This window comes from Scyliorhinus canicula, chromosome 13, assembly GCF_902713615.1.
Source record: "Scyliorhinus canicula chromosome 13, sScyCan1.1, whole genome shotgun sequence".
Taxonomy (NCBI): Eukaryota; Metazoa; Chordata; class Chondrichthyes; order Carcharhiniformes; family Scyliorhinidae; genus Scyliorhinus; species Scyliorhinus canicula.
Window position 1 is genome coordinate 62,832,114 of NC_052158.1, and position 15,739 is coordinate 62,847,852.

A 15,739-nucleotide genomic window follows, 5' to 3' on the forward strand; every position below is an offset into this window, starting at 1 on the left:
AATCATCCCATCCATCCCTTTATTCAAGACATTTGTATAAATTGTACTCCGTAAAAGTTTCAGCACTGATCCCTGTGGCACACCACTCGTTACATTTTGTTAACCTGAAAAAGACCCATTAATGGCTACTCTCTGTTTCCTTTTAGCCAGCCAATCGTCTGTCCATGCCAACATGTTACAGCTTACACCATGAGCTTTATTTTTTACAATGGTCTTTGATGTGGCACTTCACCAAATACCTTCTGGAAATCTAAGTACAGTACATCCACCTGTTCCCTCCCCCCCCCCCCCCCCAACTTATCCACAGAACATATTACTTCCTCAAAACACCCCAATAAATTGGCTCTACCAAGTCTCCTCTCAGCCTTCCTTTTTCTGCACCTCTTTTAGAGTTTCTCCACTTATTATAAACTGTCTCTCTACATTCTTTAGGAATATTCCCATTTGGACTATTGTGAGCAGTTTTGGGCCCCGTATCTAAGGAAGGATGTGTTGGGTTTGGAGGGGGTCTAGAGGAGGTTCACAAGAGGGATCCCCGGAATGAAGGACTTGTCAATGAAGAGCAGTTGAGGACTCTGGCTCTGTTGGGAGTTTAGAAGGATGAGGGGGGATATCAATGAAACTTACAGAATACCAAGAGGCCTAGATAGAGTGGATGTGATGAAGATGTTTGCACGGGTAGGAGAAACTAGAACCTGAGGGCACAGCCTCAGACTGAAGGGACAATCCTTTCAAACAGAGATGAGGAGGAATTTCTTCAGTCAGAGGGTGGTGAATTAGTGGAACTCGTTGCTGCATAAGGTTGTGGAGGCCAAATCACTGAGTGTCTTTAACACAGAGACAGATAGGTTCTTGATTAATAAGGGGATCAGAGTTTATAAGAACATAAGAACTAGGAGCAGGAGTAGGCCATCTGGCCCCTTGAGCCTGCTCTGCCATTCAATGAGATCATGGCTGATCTTTTGTGGGTTCAGTTCCACTTTCCGGCCCGAACACCATAACCCTTAATCCCTTTATTCTTCAAAAAACTATCTATCTTTACCTTAAAAACATTTAATGAAGGAGCCTTAACTGCTTCAGTGGGCAAGGAATTCCATAGATTCACAACCCTTTGGGTGAAGAAGTTCCTCTTAAACACAGTCCGAAATCTACTTCCCCTTATTTTGAGGTGATGCCCCCTAGTTCTGCTTTCACCTGCCAGTGGAAACAACCTGCCCGCATCTATCCTATCTATTCCCTTCAAAATTTTATATGTTTCTATAAGATCCCCCCTCATCCTTCTAAATTCCAACGAGTACAGTCCCAGTCTACTCAACCTCTCCTTGTAATCCAACCCCTTCAGCTCTGGGATTAGCCTAGTGAATCTCCTCTGCACACCCTCCAGTGCCGGTACGTCTTTTCTCAAGTAAGGAGACCAAAACTGAACACAATACTCCAGGTGTGACCTCACTAACACCTTATACAATTGCAGCATAACCTCCCTAGTCTTAAACTCCATCCCTCTAGCAATGAAGGACATGGGGAAAAGGCAGGAGAATGGGGATGAGAAACATATCAGTCATGATCGAGAATGGTGGAGCAGACTCGATGGGCTGAATGGCCTAATTCTGTTGTTATGGTCTTGCTGCCAAAATGAATCACCTCATGTTTCTCTGCATTGAACTTCATCTGCCACTTGTCTGCCCAATCCACCAACAACTCAAAGTCCGTTTTTGAAGTTGAAGACTATCCTTCTCACAGCTGATAATGTTTCAATGTTCGTATCATCTACAAATTTTGAAATCATGCCTCGAACCCCACATTCTACAACTCCATATATCAGCAAGAGCAACACTGAACCCTGGGGAACTCCACTACAAATCTTCCTCCAATCCGAATTGATCTCTACTCCCGGTTTCCTGTCATACAGCCAATTTTCTTTCCAAGTGCAAAAGTCAATTAGTGCAAAAGGTCAGGCAAGGTATTTGCAACCATTTTCGATCAGAAGTACCAATTGGATGATCTATCGCGCCTCCTCTGGAGGTCCCCAGCATCATAGATCTTGAGCCAATTTGATTCACGCCACATGACATCAAGAAATGGGTGAAGGCACTGGATACAACAAAGGCCCAGACAGAGGAATATTGATGAATTGCCTGGAAAATTATGTGGGATGGGGGAAAGTTGTATTTTTTAAAAATTTAAAGTGCCCAATTCACTTTTATTCCAATTAAAGGGCAATTTAGCGTGGCCAATCCGCCTACCCTGCACATCTTTGGGTTGTGGGGGACGCGTGCCACACAGACACTGTGAGAATGTGCAAACTCCACACGGATAGTGACCCGGGGCCGGGATCAACCCCGGGTCCTCGGCGCCCTGAGGCAGCAGTACTAACCATCTCGGCACCGTGCCGCCACCGGGGGGGGGGGGGGGGGGGGGGGGGGGGAGTTGCATTGACGGACCAGGGGGAAGGACCCAGATAGGGGAAGTTATATTGTCGGGCCAGGGGAGCTGGTGATGTTACTGATGGATTTGGGCGAGAGTTAATGACTGGTATTATCCCCCTGGGCAGTTTGTGTTACTTTAGTCACACGGGGCCAAACAGGGTGGATACTGAAATGCATTTGTAATCAGCTATCCTGTTCATGTAACTCTAGAATCTTACAGGTTAGAAGGAAGCTGTCATTCCAGCTCTGCCAATCTCTGTTCAGGCTAATCTGATTTGAAAAGGACAATCCCAGCTTCTGTCTGTCTCTCTCGGCGTAACTGAAATGCAGCGTCCCCTGCCATCATTCTGGTAACTCTGCTCCACTCCCTCTCCTCTCAACCCTTTTAAAGGTGAGCAAGTTCCCAAATATCCAACTTTACAATAAGTCGGCTGTTCATTCGACTGCCTGCACGGAAAATTCATTTTGAACTTACCAAACACCCCGTCAGCCTCAAAGGGGAATCATATTGGCCTCGAAACCTTAACTCTGTTTCTCTCTTCACAGACTGGCTGAGTTTTTTCCCAGCATTTTCTGTTCTTTATTTTTCTCAGTTGTAGCACTGACTGCTGCCACTAGAGGGGACTAGCATTTCCTGTACTTATGCATGATACACCAGCACCATCGTGTGGCCGGTACTTAGTCCTGCAGGACTCAGAAGACAATCGTTAAAAAATGGTGGAGCCATTCTGGTACACCCCGAGGTCCCAGCTAACCTTCCAAGCGCCCATCTGTTCATATTCATATCCCCCTGCCTTGGAGGTGTCAGCGAGTTATTTAACTTGGATGGCATTACACCAAGTCATTTGATGTACGCACAACGTTCAGCAAGAAGTGACATTAAATCCTGATAAGTGGTGGGGACATAGATGATCAGGAAATGTTCACTGTCTGCCATATTGTAAGGGGAAGGCGGGCAAATAGTCAGGAACAGTTTCAAAGCGTTTTAAGAGAATACTCACCAGGTCGTTTCCACTGGCGATTGCCAACGACAGGGGCGAGTGGCCACTCCACAACAGGTTGGGATTTGCTTTGTGTTTCAGGAGCTGATGAACAATATGATGTGCGTACTGAAATTAAACATATCCATCATCAGTGGGTACTGGGAACTGACCAGTGACACTCAAACCACCCACGCGCAAACCTTTCACAGTAGTTTCACAGTGAAGATTCCACTGATACTATTCACACCTCTGAATCTTAACCATTTAAAACGGGTGGATTTTATTGTGTTGTTGTTTAAAACTTTCAAACAAGTCTGAATGCAACCCTTTGCATCTGAGAGACAGGGTTGAACTTCCAGGTCGCTGACAGGAAGTGATTGCTTTTTGCAAAATTTAAAAGACAGTCTCTGATTTATTCAATAAAGCCTCACCCTCTCTTCCCCGGGGGGTCGGTTACCTCCTCTCCCTCTGGACCAGGGATCAGGCCGTCCCGTCCCTGCTCCCACTGCAGCTAGTGGCTTCCTTCTCCGGGGGCAACTACTGACTCTGGAATGCTCCCAACCCCACTGGAAGGCTGTGGTGAATGTACTATACCAATAATCCACCATTGTATTTGTATCTGTACTCTTGCCCTTGTATTTGAATCTGTGCTATGCTGTTGCTCTTGTGGGCTTCTCCTATGGGCCATTGTATGGCATTATCACTAGGGGAACATGTTGGGGCATGTATGGGCTCCGCCCATGGCTCCTCCCCTTGAAGGGAGGTATAAAGAACAGTCGACCTGTACGCGGTTCTCAGTATCTGATCAGTCGCAGGCAGTCACTGTTCTAAGTTGATTAAAGCCACGGTTTACTTCTACTCATGTCTTGAGTGAATTGATGGTCGCATCAATTTAATCAACTTAAACGCAACTATGGAATCGGCCCTCAAACCTGACCGATTGGAACTCGATCCGCAGGCTGCGGAGGCGAAATAAATTTTTTTGCACTGGTTCTGCTGCTTCAAGGCCTATCTCGCAGCCTTCTCCACACTTTCCGTCACCGATGAACAGAAGCTGAGCCTGCTCCACGCACGGGTGCACCATCGAATCTCTGTTCAACTCGATGGGGCCTCCTCCTAAGCAGACGCCCTCGTGATGCTCGAACGCCCCTATGGACGGCCCGTGAATGAGGTCTACGCACAGCACATCCTCAGCACTCGCCGCCAGCGTCTCAGGGAATCTCCAGAAGACTACCTACGTGACCTCAAAGTCCTCGCACGCAGCTGCAACTACCAAGCCGTTGCGGCCACTCAACATATGGAACTCATTGTCCGAGACGTCGACATGGCGGGCGTCCGGTCCAACTACGTGAGACAGCACCTACTCGAAAAGGGGGCCCTGGACCTGGATCAGACGGTAAAGTTAGCCTCCTCTCTGGAAGTAGCGTTCCAGAGCCTTAACGAGTTCCCGGCTGACCACGAGACCCCCTCATGGACCCCCAACAAAGGACTACCCCAGCCTGTGCCGCGCAGCCGCCCGCCCATCATGGCGGGCTACCCTGCTATTTCTGCGGCCAGTCCCAACACCACCGGCAGCACTGCCCGGCCCGTAATGCGAACTGCAGCAGCTGCGGGAGAAAAGGACATTTCGCCAAAGTTTGTCCAAGAACTCTAACTCTCAGGCCCGACCCTCAGACTCACAGGCCCACAGACCCCGCAGTGCGGCAGCGTGTCTGCCAACTCCGCCCCCTGCAGACGCGTCAACAGCCTCGTGCTATCCATGCGGGCAGCCATCTTCCAGCCCTCACAGCACGTGCGACTCTCGGGGGCCGCCATCTTGGCCATCCTCCCCCACGCGGCCGGCCACATGCGATCCATGGGGGCCGCCATCTTGGACGCCATCTTCCTCACCGCCTGCCACGCTCGACCAACGGGGGCTGCCATCTTGGCCGGTATCTACTACGCCGCCCGACAAATACAATCAACAAAGGCAGCCATCTCGGAGCCACCCCAGCACCTCCGACCACGCCGACTACCCGCAACTCAGTGTGGTCACCCTGGACCAGTCGCGACCAAGCACCTACGGAGCTCTATGATGACCGTTCGGGTAAACGGGCACGAGACGCCTTGCCTTTTCGACTCCGGGAGCACAGAGAGCTTCATTCACCCGGACATGGTAAGACGCTGCTCGCTCACAATTTTCCCGGCGAACCAAACCTTCTCCGATGCCTCTGGGTGCAGATCTGGGGGTGCACTACCCCAACCCTAGCAATACAGGGCACCGAGTACGCCAATTTTAAATTATATGCGCTCCCAGACCTCTGTGCTCCTTTCCTATTGGGGCTAGATTTCCAATGCAACCTCAGGAGCCTAACCCTGAAGTTCGGGGGGCCCCTACCCCCACTCACAATATGCAGCCTCGCGACCCTAAAAGTCGACCCTCCCCCACTCTTCGCAAACCTCAGCGCTGACTGCAAACCAGTCGCCACCAGAAGCAGGCGGTATAGTATACAGGACAGGACGCTTATCAGGTCCGAGGTCCAGCGACTCTTGCGGGAGGGAATTATCGCGGCCAGCAATAGCCCCTGGAGAGCTCAGATGGTGATCGTCCAGACCGAGGAAAAGAACCGGATGGTTGTAGATTACAGCCAGACCATAAACCGGTACACGCATCTCGATACGTACCCCTTTTCACCGGATTGCAGACATGGTAAACCAGATCGCACACTACCGGGTGTTCTCCACGTGGATCTGAAGTCTGCATACCACCAGCTCTCAATCCGCCTGGAGGACCGCCACTACACGGCGGTCTCGGATCGTGTTTTCCGGGTCCTTAAGGGGGAGGGGGAGCAGCCCCAAGTCGTAGTCCACATTGGCACTAACGACATAGGTAGGAAAGGGGACAAGGATGTCAGGCAGGCCTTTAGGGAGCTAGGATGGAAGCTCAGAGCGAGAACAAACAGAGTTGTTATCTCTGGGTTGTTGCCCGTGCCACGTGATAGTGAGATGAGGAATAGGGAGAGAGAGCAATTAAACACGTGGCTACAGGGATGGTGCAGGCGGGAGGGATTCAGATTTCTGGATAACTGGGGCTCTTTCTGGGGAAGGTGGGACCTCTATAGACAGGATGGTCTACATCTGAACCTGAGGGGCACCAATATCCTGGGGGGGAGATTTGTTAGTACTCTTTGGGGGGGTTTAAACTAATTCAGCAGGGGCATGGGAACCTGGATTGTAGTTTTGGGGTGCGAGAGATTGAGAGTATAGAGGTCAGGAGCACAGTTTTGACTTCGCAGGAGGGCGGCAGTGTTCAGGTCTGTGGTTTGAAGTGTGTCTATTTCAATGCCAGGAGTATACGAAATAAGGTAGGGGAACTGGCAGCATGGGTTGGTACCTGGGACTTCGATGTTGTGGCCATTTCAGAGACATGGATAGAGCAGGGACAGGAATGGTTGTTGCAGGTTCCGGGGTTTAGGTGCTTTAGTAAGGTCAGAGAAGGGGGCAAAAGAGGGGGAGGTGTGGCGCTGCTAGTCAAGGACAGTATTACGGTGGTAGAAAGGATGCAAGATGGGGACTCTTCTTCCGAGGTAGTATGGGCTGAGGTTAGAAACAGGAAAGGAGAGGTCACCCTGTTGGGAGTTTTCTATAGGCCACCTAATAGTTCTAGAGATGTAGAGGAAAGGATGGCGAAGATGATTCTGGAAAAGAGCGAAAGTAACAGGGTAGTTGTTATGGGAGACTTTAACTTTCCTAATATTGACTGGAAAAGATATAGTTCGAGTACATTGGATGGGTCGTTCTTTGTACAATGTGTGCAGGAGGGTTTTCTGACACAATATGTTGACAGGCCAACAAGAGGTGAGGCCACTTTGGATTTGGTTTTGGGTAATGAACCAGGCCAGGTGTTAGATCTGGAGGTAGGTGAACACTTTGGAGACAGTGACCACAATTCGGTGACCTTTACGTTAGTGATGGAAAGGGATAAGTATACCCCGCAGAGCAAGAGTTATAGCTGGGGGAAGGGCAATTATGATGCCATTAGACATGACTTAGGATGTGTTGGTTGGAGAAGTAGGCTGCAAGGGTTGGGCACACTGGATATGTGGAGCTTGTTCAAGGAACAGCTATTGCATGTTCTTGATAAGTACGTACCAGTCAGGCAGGGAGGAAGGGGTCGAGCGAGGGAACCGTGGTTTACCAAAGAAGTGGAATCTCTTGTTAAGAGGAAGAAGGAGGCCTATGTGAAGATGAGGCGTGAAGTTTCAGTTGGGGCGCTTGATAGTTACAAGGAAGCGAGGAAGGATCTAAAGAGAGAGCTGAGACGAGCAAGGAGGGGACATGAGAAGTCTTTGGCAGGTAGGATCAAGGAAAACCCAAAAGCTTTCTATAGGTATGTCAGGAATAAAAGAATGACTAGGGTAAGAGTAGGGCCAGTCAAGGACAGTGGTGGGAAGTTGTGTGTGGAGGCTGAGGAGATAAGCGAGATACTAAATGAATACTTTTCGTCAGTATTCACTCAAGAAAAAGATAATATTGTGGAGGAGAATGCTGAGACCCAGGCTATTAGAATAGATGGCATTGAGGTGCGTAGGGAAGAAGTGTTGGCAATTCTGGACAAGGTGAAAATAGATAAGTCCCCGGGGCCGGATGGGATTTATCCTAGGATTCTCTGGGAAGCCAGGGAAGAGATTGCTGAGCCTTTGGCTTTGATTTTTAGGTCATCATTGGCTACAGGAATAGTGCCAGAGGACTGGAGGATAGCAAATGTGGTCCCTTTGTTCAAGAAGGGGAGTAGAGATAACCCCGGTAACTATAGGCCGGTGAGCCTAACGTCTGTGGTGGGTAAAGTCTTGGAGAGGATTATAAAAGATACGATTTATAATCATCTAGATAGGAATAATATGATTAGGGATAGTCAGCATGGTTTTGTGAAGGGTAGGTCATGCCTCACAAACCTTATCGAGTTCTTTGAGAAGGTGACTGAACAGGTAGACGAGGGTAGAGCAGTTGATGTGGTGTATATGGATTTCAGTAAAGCGTTTGATAAGGTTCCCCACGGTCGGCTATTGCAGAAAATACGGAGGCTGGGGATTGAGGGTGATTTAGAGATGTGGATCAGAAATTGGCTGGTTGAAAGAAGACAGAGAGTGGTAGTTGATGGGAAATGTTCAGAATGGAGTTCAGTTACAAGTGGCGTACCACAAGGATCTGTTCTGGGGCCGTTGCTGTTTGTCATTTTTATAAATGACCTAGAGGAGGGCGCAGAAGGATGGGTGAGTAAATTTGCAGACGACACTAAAGTCGGTGGAGTTGTAGACAGTGCGGAAGGATGTTGCAGGTTACAGAGGGACATAGATAAGCTGCAGAGCTGGGCTGAGAGGTGGCAAATGGAGTTTAATGTGGAGAAGTGTGAGGTGATTCACTTTGGAAAGAATAACAGGAATGCGGAATATTTGGCTAATGGTAAAATTCTTGGTAGTGTGGATGAGCAGAGGGATCTCGGTGTCCATGTACATAGATCCCTGAAAGTTGCCACCCAGGTTGATAGGGTTGTGAAGAAGGCCTATGGTGCGTTGGCCTTTATTGGTAGAGGGATTGAGTTCCGGAGCCATGAGGTCATGATGCAGCTGTACCAAACTCTGGTACGGCCGCATTTGGAGTATTGCGTACAGTTCTGGTCGCCTCATTATAGGAAGGACGTGGAAGCTTTGGAACGGGTGCAGAGGAGATTTACCAGGATGTTGCCTGGTATGGAGGGAAAATCTTATGAGGAAAGGCTGATGGACTTGAGGTTGTTTTCGTTAGAGAGAAGAAGGTTAAGAGGTGACTTAATAGAGGCATACAAAATGATCAGAGGGTTAGATAGGGTGGACAGCGAGAGCCTTCTCCCGCGGATGGAGGTGGCTAGCACGAGGGGACATAGCCTTAAATTGAGGGGTAATAGATATAGGACAGAGGTCAGAGGTGGGTTTTTTACGCAAAGAGTGGTGAGGCCGTGGAATGCCCTACCTGCAACAGTAGTGAACTCGCCAACATTGAGGGCATTTAAAAATTTATTGGATAAGCATATGGATGATAAGGGCATAGTGTAGGTTAGATGGCCTTTAGTTTTTTTTTTTCCATGTCGGTGCAACATCGAGGGCCGAAGGGCCTGTACTGCGCTGTATCGTTCTATGTACACGGCTTTTGAGGCAGATGGCCGCTTTTTCCACTTCCTCCATGTTCCCCTTTGGCGTCACGAACGGGGTTTCGGTGTTCTAAAGAACAATGGTGGACCAGTACGGGCTGCGGGCCACATTTCCGTACTTGGACAATGTTACCATCTGCAGCCATGATCAGCAGGACCACGATGCCTACCTCCACAGATTTCTCCAAACCGCCCAAACACTAAACCTCACGTACAACAAGGAGGAATGCGTTTTTCGCACAACCAGACTAGCCATCCTCGGCTGCGTCGGCAACCCCTTCCTGCAACTTCCCCTCCCCCACTGCCCCAAGGCCCTGACGAGGTGCCTCGGGTTCTTTTCATATTTTACCCAGTGGGTCCCCAACTATGCGGACAAAGCCCGCCCACTAATTAAGGCCACCATCTTCCAACTGGCAACTGAGTCAGCTACGTCAAGGCGGACATTGCCAAAGCCGCGATGCGCACGGTGTATGAATCCATCCCCCTTCCAGGTGCGGAGCGACGCATCAGAGGTCGCTCTCGCCGTTACCCTCAATCAAGCAGGCAGACCGGTAGCGTTTTTTTCGCTCACCCTCACCATCTCTGAAATTCGGCACTCCTCAGTCGAGATGGAGGCCCAAGCTATCGTGGAAGCCGTAAGGCACTGGAGGCACTACCTCGCTGGTAGAAGGTTTACCCTCATCACCGACCAACGATCGGTAGCCTTCATGTTCAACAATACACTGCGGGGCAAAATCAAGAACGATAAGATCTTGAGGTGGAGGATCGAACTCTCCACCTAGAATTATGATATAGTATATCGTCCTGGGAAGCTCAACGAGCCCCGAGATGCCCTGTCCTGCGGCACATGCGCCAGCGTGCAAGATGACCGACTACGGGCTATCGACGATGTCCCCTGCCACCCCGGGGTCACCCGGCTTATCCACTATATTAAGGCCCGCAACCTGGCCTACTCCACCGAGGTCAAAGCCATGACCAGGGACTGCCAGATCTATGCGGAGTGTAAACCACACTTCTATCGACCAGATAAGGCCCACCTGGTAAAGGCATCCTGGCCCTTTGAGCGCCTCAGTATCAATTTCAAAGGGTGTGGTGATCCACTGTGTTAACTGTGTGCACCTGTATTAGGGGACGTACGGTAGTATCTATACTACAGGTTCGCCGGTAGCCCCTGCCGGCTAGCTCCGCCCACAAGGAACCGTATAAATATGCATGACTCCTCCAGATCAGCCATTCTGCCAGCTGCTGTAGGAGGCCACACACCTGACTGTAATAAAGCCTCTGTTGTACCAATCCGAGTCTTTAGTACAATTGATAGTGCATCAATTTATTACAGTCAGATTTTCTGCATTATGGACATCAGGATCAAACCAGATCGCCTGCAGCTGGATCCGCACTCACCAGACCCCAGAAAGGACTTTAATCACTGGCTGGCTTGCTTTGAGGCCTACATCAACTCAGCGACCCCCGCGCCAACGGGAGCTCAGAAGATCCAAGTTCTATACTCCAGGTTGAGCTCCAGCGTGTTCCCGCTGATCCAGGACTCCCCGACTTACGCAGACGCCATGGCACTTCTTAAAGAGAACTACGTTCAGAAGACGAACACTCTCTTCGCAAGGCATGTACTCGCCACTCGCGTACAACTATCTGGTGAGTCGATCAAAGACTTCTGGCGGGCTCTTATCCCCCTCGTACGGGACTGTGACTGTCAGGCCATCACGGCCACGGAACATTCCAATCTCCTCATGCGTGACGCATTCGTGACGGGGATTGCGTCGGACCCCATCCGACAACGACTGCTGGAAGGGGCCACGCTCGACCTAGCGGAGTCGAGAGCTATAGCGCTCTCCATGACGGTCGCATGGTCCACCCCCCCTACTCCTCTTCGACCCCGCAAACGACCCCCCCGACTGGGGCCACTCCTGCTCAGTATGCCTGACCACGCACTCTGGGGGTCCCCGCTGCTACTTCTGCGGCCAACAGAAGCACCCCCACCAGCGCTGCCCAGCCCGCGCCGCCACCTGCAATCCTGCGGTAAGAAGGGCGACTTTGCGGCGGTGTGCCAGGCCCGCACAGTCGCCGCTATCGCGCCTCAATTCGCTCCCTTCCCCCAGCCGATCGCACAATGCTCCCGGGGCCACGTGCGGCTAGTGGGCGCCGCCATCTTCTCCCCCCAGGTCCATGTGCGGCCCGCGGGCGCCGCCATCTTGCCCCGCCCCTACAACGTGCGCTGCATGGGCGCAGCCATCTTCTCCCCCACAGGTCCTCCGGACGTCGCCATCGCTGCCATTTTGTCTCCCCCTCGGGACTGGAACGCTGGACCCGGGTCGTGTCGCTCCCCATCTGACTCCTCGGACGACCACCGGCTGCTTGCCTCTATGACGCTGGACCAGCCCCGTCCTCACAGCCTGGCCACCGCTTCGACGACAGTGCTAATCAACGGCTATGCGACCTCCTGCCTACTGGACTCCGGGAACACCGAAAGCTTCATCCACCCGGACACGGTAAGGCGCTGCTCCCTCGCGGTCCACCCTGCCAACCAGCGGATCTCGCTGGCCTCCGGGTCCCACTCTGTCCCGATCCGAGGTTTCTGTGTGGTCAATCTCACTGTCCAAGGCGTGGAATTCAGCAGTTTCCGCCTATACGTTCTACCCAACCTCTGCGATGCACTATTGCTGGGTCTGGATTTTCAATGTAACCTCCAGAGTCTCACCCTTAAATTCGGCGGGCCCCTACCCCCACTCACCGTTTGCATCCTCACGACCCTCAAGATTGACCCTCCCTCCCTCTTTGCCAATCTAACTGTGGATTGCAAGCCCGTCGCCACCAGGAGCAGACGGTACAGCGCCCAGGACAAGGCTTTCATCAGGTTCGAAGTCCATCGGCTGCTTCGGGAGGGTATTATCGAGGCCAGCAATAGCCCCTGGAGAGCCCGTGGTAATGGTTAAAACTGGGGAGAAACACAGAATGGTCGTGGACTACAGCCAGACCATCAACCGGTACACACAGCTCGACGCGTACCCCCTCCCACGCATATCTGATATGGTCAATCAGGTTGCACAGTACCGGGTCTTCTCAACAATTGACCTCAAATCCACCTACCACCAGCTCCCCATCCGCAAATCGGACCATCCATACACTGCCTTCGAGGCGGACGGTCGCCTCTATCAATTTCTTAGGGTTCCCTTCGGCGTCACTAACGGGGTCTCAGTGTTCCAAAGAGAAATAGTCCGAATGGTTGACCGGTATGGACTGCGGGCCACGTTTCCATACCTGGACAACGCCACCATCTGCGGCCATGACCAGCAGGACCACGACGCCAACCTTGCCAAATTTCTCCATACCGCCTCTCTCCTCAACCTCACCTCCAACAAGAAGTGCGTGTTCAGCACCAACCGCCTCACCATCCTCGGCTACATACTACTGGGGCCCGACCCCGACCGCATGCGCCCCCTCATGGAGCTTCCCCTCCCCAACTGCCCCAAGGCCCTCAAACGCTGCCTTGGGTTCTTCTCCTACTACGCCCAGTGGGTCCCAAACTACACGGACAAGGCCCGCCCACTTATACAGTCCACTCAATTTCCCCTCACGGCCGAGGCACAACATGCCTTCGCCCATATGAGAGCAGACATAGCCAAGGCCGGGATGCACGCAGTAGATGAGACACTGCCCTTTCAAGTAGAGAGCGACGCTTCAGATGTCAACCAGGCAGGCAGACCTGTGGCATTCTTTTCCTGCACTGAAATCCATGCCTCTGAAATTCGACATTCGTCTGTTGAAAAGGAGGCCCAGGCTATCGTTGAAGCGGCATTGGAGGCATTACCTGGCCGGCAGGAGATTCACTCTCCTCACTGACCAACAGTCGGTAGTCTTCACGTTCAACAACACGCAGCGGGGCAAGATCAAAAATGATAAAATCTTGCGGTGGAGAATCGAGCTCTCCACCTATAATTACGAGATTTTGTATCGCCCCGGCAAGCTCAACGAGCCCCCAGACGCCCTACCCTGAGGTACATGTGCCAGTGCACAAGTAGACCGATTCCGTGCCCTGCACAATACCCTTTGTCACCCGGGGGTCACTCGGTTGTATCACCTCGTCAAAGCCCGCAATCTGCCCTACTCCGTCGAGGAAGTACGGGCAGTCACCAGAGACTGCCAGGTCTGTGCGGTGTGCAAGCCGCACTTCTACCGGCCAGACCGTGCGCGCCTGGTGAAAGCGTCCCGCCCCTTTGAACGCCTCAGCGTGGATTTCAAAGGGCCCCTCCCCTCCACCGACCGCAACACATATATCCTCAGTGTGTCGATGAATTCTCCAGGTTCCCCTTCGCCATCCCATGCCTGGATATGACATCTGCCAGCGTCATCAAGGCCCTCAACTCCATCTTCGCTCTGTTCGGTTACCCCGACTACATCCACAGCGACAGGGGATCCTCATTCGTGAGCGATGAGCTGCGTCAGTTCCTGCTCAGCAGGGGTATCGCCTCCAGCAGGACGACCAGCTACAACCCCCGGGGAAACAGGCAGGTAGAGAGGGAGAAAGGGACGGTATGGAGGGCCGTCCAGCTGGCCTTACGGTCCAGAAGCCTCCCAGCCGCTCGCTGGCAGCAGGTCCTGCCGGATGCACTGCATTCCATCCGGTCTCTACTGTGCACTGCCACGAATAACACACCCCATGAACGTGTTTTTACCTTCCCTAGGAAGTCCACATCCAGGGTGTCGCTCCCGACTTGGCTCGCAGCTCCAGGACCGATTCTACTCCGTAGGCATGTCCAACTCCACAAGGCGGACCCCTTGGTGGACAGGGTATGCCTGCTCCATGCCAACCCCCAGTATGCCTATGTGGAGTTCCCCGACGGCCGCCAGGATACGGTCTCACTCAGGGACCTGGGTCCCTCAGGTTCCACTCACACACACTTCCCCACCCACGCGCCGCCCTCCCCTCCCCGGCGCTCCAAGCATCAGCCCCACCAGGTCCATCCCTCCTTCCCCTGCCCCCACTAGAGGACGAGGAAGATATCGGCACGCTCCCAGAGTCATCCAACTACTGGCCAGCACCAACACCGCCAGCACCGACGCCGACATCACCAGTACCGACATCGCCACCACCGCTACGTCGCTCCCAGCGAACTGTCAAACCACCGGACAGACTTAACCTCTGACGGTCACCAGACTACAAGATGGACATATACTTTTTCCCCTCCCCTCTGTAAATAATTCACAATTCTATATATAGTTCCACGCCACCCCCGCCAGACTCATTTTTAACAGGTGGTGAATGTGGTGATCCACTGTGTTAACTGTGTGCACCTGTATTAAGGGATGTACGGTAGTACCTATACTACAGGTTCGCCAGTAGTCCCTGCCGGCTAGCTCTGCTCACAAGGAGCCGTATAAATATGCATGACTCCTCCAGATCAGCCATTCTGCCAGCTGCTGTAGGAGGCCATGCATCTAACTATAATAAAGCCTCTGTTGTACCAATCCGAGTCTTTAGTACAATTGATAGTGCATCAAAGGGCCCCTCCCCTCCAATAACCACAATACATATTTCCTCAATATTATTGATGAGTTTTCCCGCTTCCCCTTTGCAATCCCTTGCCCCGACGTGACCACGTCCACCATCATTAAAGCCCTACATAGTGTCTTCACTGTGTTTGGTTTCCGCAATTATGTCCACAGTGACCGGGGCTCGTAGTTTATGAGCGACAAACTGCGTCAGTACCTGCTCAGTAAGGGCATCGCCTCGAGCAGGACTACCAGTTATAACCCCAGCGGAAACGGGCAGGTGGAGAGGGAGAACGCGACCGTTCTACTGACCCTGCGGTCCAGGAATCTCCCAGTTTCCCATTGGCAGGAGGTCCTCCCCGATGCAATCCACTCTATTAGGTCCCTACTTTGCACGGCCACAAACAAGACCCCTCATGACCGCCTATTTGTTTTCCCTAGGAGATCCACCTCAGGGGCCTCGCTTCGGTCTAGGCTGAAGACACCGCAGCCAGTCCTACTCAGAAAGCACGTCAGGAGCGATAAGCCCGATCCTCTGGTAGAGAGGGTCCAGCTCCTACACTCCAGCCCCCAGTACGCTTATATAGAACACCCCGATAGCCGACAGGATACGGTCTCCCTCCGGGACCTGGCGTCCATCGGTTCCACCACCACCGCCC

The 15,739-nt window shown here is 52.1% G+C and overlaps 1 protein-coding gene across 1 annotated transcript in view; it reads right to left on the minus strand.

Moving 5' to 3' along the window:
- ankmy1 (ankyrin repeat and MYND domain containing 1) overlaps positions 1–15,739 on the minus strand; it is a 153,602-nt gene that overhangs the window by 80,043 nt on the left and 57,820 nt on the right. Inside the window, exon 10 of the mRNA XM_038816607.1 lies at positions 3,428–3,535. Coding sequence (XP_038672535.1) covers positions 3,428–3,535 — 108 coding nt within the window. The remainder of the gene's footprint in view (positions 1–3,427; positions 3,536–15,739) is intronic.